The sequence below is a fragment of the Mandrillus leucophaeus genome, unplaced genomic scaffold, assembly GCF_000951045.1.
Source record: "Mandrillus leucophaeus isolate KB7577 unplaced genomic scaffold, Mleu.le_1.0 Scaffold160, whole genome shotgun sequence".
Classification (NCBI taxonomy): Eukaryota; Metazoa; Chordata; class Mammalia; order Primates; family Cercopithecidae; genus Mandrillus; species Mandrillus leucophaeus.
The window spans coordinates 1,192,161-1,195,725 of NW_012101588.1; the positions used below are offsets into that span (position 1 = coordinate 1,192,161).

A 3,565-nucleotide genomic window follows, 5' to 3' on the forward strand; every position below is an offset into this window, starting at 1 on the left:
GTTAGAGATGAGCCTCGCCAACATGATGAAACTCTATCTCTACTAAAAATACAAAAATTAGCAGGGCGTGGTGGTGCATGCCTGTAATCCCAGACACTTGGGAGGCTGAGGCAGGAGAATCACTGGAACCCGGGAGGCAGAGGTTGCAGTGAGCCGAGATTGTCCCACTATACTCCAGTCTGGATGACAGATCAAGACTCCGTCTCAAAAAAGAAAGAAAGAAAGAAAGAAAAAAAAACAGAAAACAGGATAGGTGTAAAACCATATACACTATCATTTCTAGGAAATATATCAACACATTAATAGAAATTATCTGGACGGTAAAATAGGAAAACAGGTGGACTTTTTCATCCTTCTGCACTTTCCAAAGTTTTTGAAATTAGTTTGTTACTTTTATCAGCAAGAAAAGCCATGTATTTTATTTTAAAAAATGCAGAAGAAGTCTGAGCAGAGGCCCCTGTATTACAGAGGATTTGGGCCGTCAGAGTGATGCTGGGAATGGGGCAAGGATGACTGAGAGAAGGGCCTGTGCCGTGTACCGTGCCTGGGAGCCTGAGACTTCCAGAAACAGTGACTCTCTTGCTTGTTCTCATACCCCATGAAACTCTACAATGTAAACCAAAGGAATTGCCCCAAGGCTCCTGCACCTGCTCCAGAGAGGCGAGGAGCCCAGGGAGGGCTATCCCTCTTCGCAGGGGCTGGGGGTGAAGAGACAGTCCCATCAGCCTCTGGCCGGTGGCTAAGGAGAAGGAAACCAGAGAGCTATGGCCTGGGCCCAAGTAAGGAGGACAAAAATGGGGCAAGAGCAGAGTCTGCCCAGGACGGGAAGGAGGAGAGAGCAAGGGAAAGAAAGGGCCTGGTTGAGGCTGTTTTTTAATTTCTCTAGCAGCCACTGCAACAGGAATGATTCCACTGTGCACACCAGTGACAACTAAGGTTATGTCAGAGTTCATTGGCCATCCTGGGAAACCTAGCCAATCCTCTAGAATATGTGTTCTGAGCTCCAAGGGGGCCTGACAAGTGACTTTTAACACTGTGCTCATCTGTACATAGGAGAGGCCCATCCTGTGCTGCCTAAGCATCCACAAAGAAAAGCAGGAAGGTCTTGCTCTAGAAGCCCTTCCTGGAACCCAGTTCCCTCCCACTTCAGTTGGTTGGGGTCAGGCCATCACTAAGGCAGCAGAGAACATGGGATAAGGATGAAAAAGTGGTGGGACAATCAAGGCATCACAACACTAGGGTCACCTGGGGACCACGCACTGGCTTGGGCCTGGACATTACAATTCTGCCTATCCCCAACTCTAAGTAGCCTTTTGTTCCTTGAACCCCAACTCCAAGAGACCCTCTTTGTCTTCCCCTCTCCTGCTCCTTTCCATCCTCCCATCAATGGCTGGATTCTCTTATCAACTAAGCCCAAGGGAATGACCTTCATCTAGGATGGATAAACTTCCGGGGGGATGCTACAAAGGCAAAACCAGAATAGTGATGAGAGATAAGACAGACATGACTGGTGGATTTCTAAATGCACTATCTTTATTTTCTTTACTTCTTTAGTGTGTTGGTTTTTGCTCATTGGTGCCTTTTAAATAAGTGTCTCTTTGATCCTTTTCTTGAATCTGTCACCTAGTTCTGGTAAGAAAAGAAATCTCTTTCTGGAAGGCAGGGGACAAGCTGGGGACATAGTGGGCTTTCCTACAGGGCCAGGAGGAAGGGGACCCTGGTCTGAGACAGTAGCCGAGGCTGGAATTAGGAGCCAACCCTTGGGTTCAGGGGAGGAAACATGGAGATCATAATGGAATCTGCCCATGCAGGAAAATGATGGAAGGAGAGAACAGAGGGAAGGAGACGAAACACAGCAGGAGCCTCTCTGGTCTTACACCACTGTGTGGAGGAGCGTCCTTCATAAAATTGTGCACATCGTGAGATGCAGAGCAAATGACACCCATAAACTCCACCTTCCGTTTCTGACAACAGGTCTACAGGAGAAAACCAGTGATTCCCCAAGAATGGCGCTATCGGCAGTGACCGTGAGCCCTCTGGAATCTGCACTCTGTACCAGAAATGAATCCCTGAATCACACAACCTGGTCATCAGAGCAAGCGACTCAGCCCCCAGTAGAATCACGAGAACAGCACCGTTCTATCTACATTTCCCTGCTCATTTGCATACTGGGAGTAATGGGGAATGGACTTTTGATGTTGTTTCTCATCTTCTATGTAAAGAGGAAGCCATTCACTGTCTACATCCTACACCTCGTCATCGCTGACTTCATGGTCCTCTGCACATCTGTCCTCCAGCTGATAATCTTGCTTTGTGATCGCCTCAACAATGACACCTTACTGAAATACAGCATCTTCCTGATACTTTTTGGCTACAACACAGGTCTGCACCTTCTCACCGTCATCAGTGTGGAGCGGTGTCTCTCTGCGTTACCCAAGCTGGTACCAGTGCCAACTCCCAAAGCACCAATCTGCTGTAGCCTGCACTCTGCTGTGGGCACTTTTTCTTCTTGTGTTTGGATTAGAAAACTTCTGCATCCAGGTAGATAAGTTTGGATTCCCAAAACGTCCATACGTGTATAAATTTTTAGGTATCTTGGCATTCCTTGTCTTTGTTCCTCTCATGATCTTCGCCAGTTTGAGGCTCCTCATCCAAGTCTGCTGTAACCTGAAGCCACGCCAACCTGCCAAGCTCTACATAATCATCATAGCTACTGTGGTCTTGTTTCTTGTCTTTGCCATGCCCATAAAGGTCCTGCGCATCATAGCCTTTTTTTAATCCTAGTAACAACTTGGTGTGGAAATTATATCCTTATTTGAATATTTTGTCCACTATCAATTGCAGTGTCAATCCAATTGTCTATTTTGTGGTAGGTCGTATCAGGAGAAAGAAAAGTAGAAAGTCCCTAAGGGAAGCACTGCAAAGGTCTTGGAAGAAAAACCAGTGGCAGGCTTGGGTGAGAACGTTGCACAGCCTTCCTCACCCTCAACGGCCTTCAGCTAGGATGTCCTTGGGAGAAGACTATTCTATGTCATCTCAGTGTGGGAAAAGATAACACGGTTCTGATGTCACTTCTCTATTTTCCTTCCTGATGGCTCATCTAAGATTAAAAAAGAAATTCCTCAGTTCCTCCTAGGAATTAATAATACTAACAATACCCTATGATGCTCATGTGTTCTACTTTGCCATTGCTGGTTTTGCAAGAGCTGACATTTTTGAACACTTACTCTACTGCAGGCACTGAGTTATGTGTTACCTATATTGTCTCGTTTAATCTTCTTGACAATCTTATGAGCCAATATTGTTGTTCTACCATGACATGAAGGAGTGAGGCTTAGAAAGGTTTAGTAAAGTTGCAGAGCATGGATGTGACGGAGCCAAGCTGGGACCCAAGGAGTCCAACCCCCAAACCCATGCTTACAACCATAATGCCCAGGACAGTCGGTGAGAGGTAGCACTGTAAACTATTTTTCATGCTGCCTTTGACACCACTCCCCACTTTCTTTCACTCGTGTCTCTTTTTTAAATCTTGCACTATTCATCAGAGGGAAACCATTTTTTTCCC

General features: G+C 46.2%; 1 protein-coding gene across 1 annotated transcript; it reads left to right on the forward strand.

Annotated features, from left to right (window-relative positions):
* The first annotated feature begins 2,006 nt into the window (after positions 1-2,006).
* Positions 2,007-3,003, forward strand: LOC105536572 (mas-related G-protein coupled receptor member H-like). Its single transcript, XM_011975973.1, is given in 4 exon segments — positions 2,007-2,428; positions 2,430-2,774; positions 2,776-2,918; positions 2,921-3,003. Coding segments are annotated over 4 exon segments (993 nt in total).
* Positions 3,004-3,565: the final 562 nt, after the last annotated feature.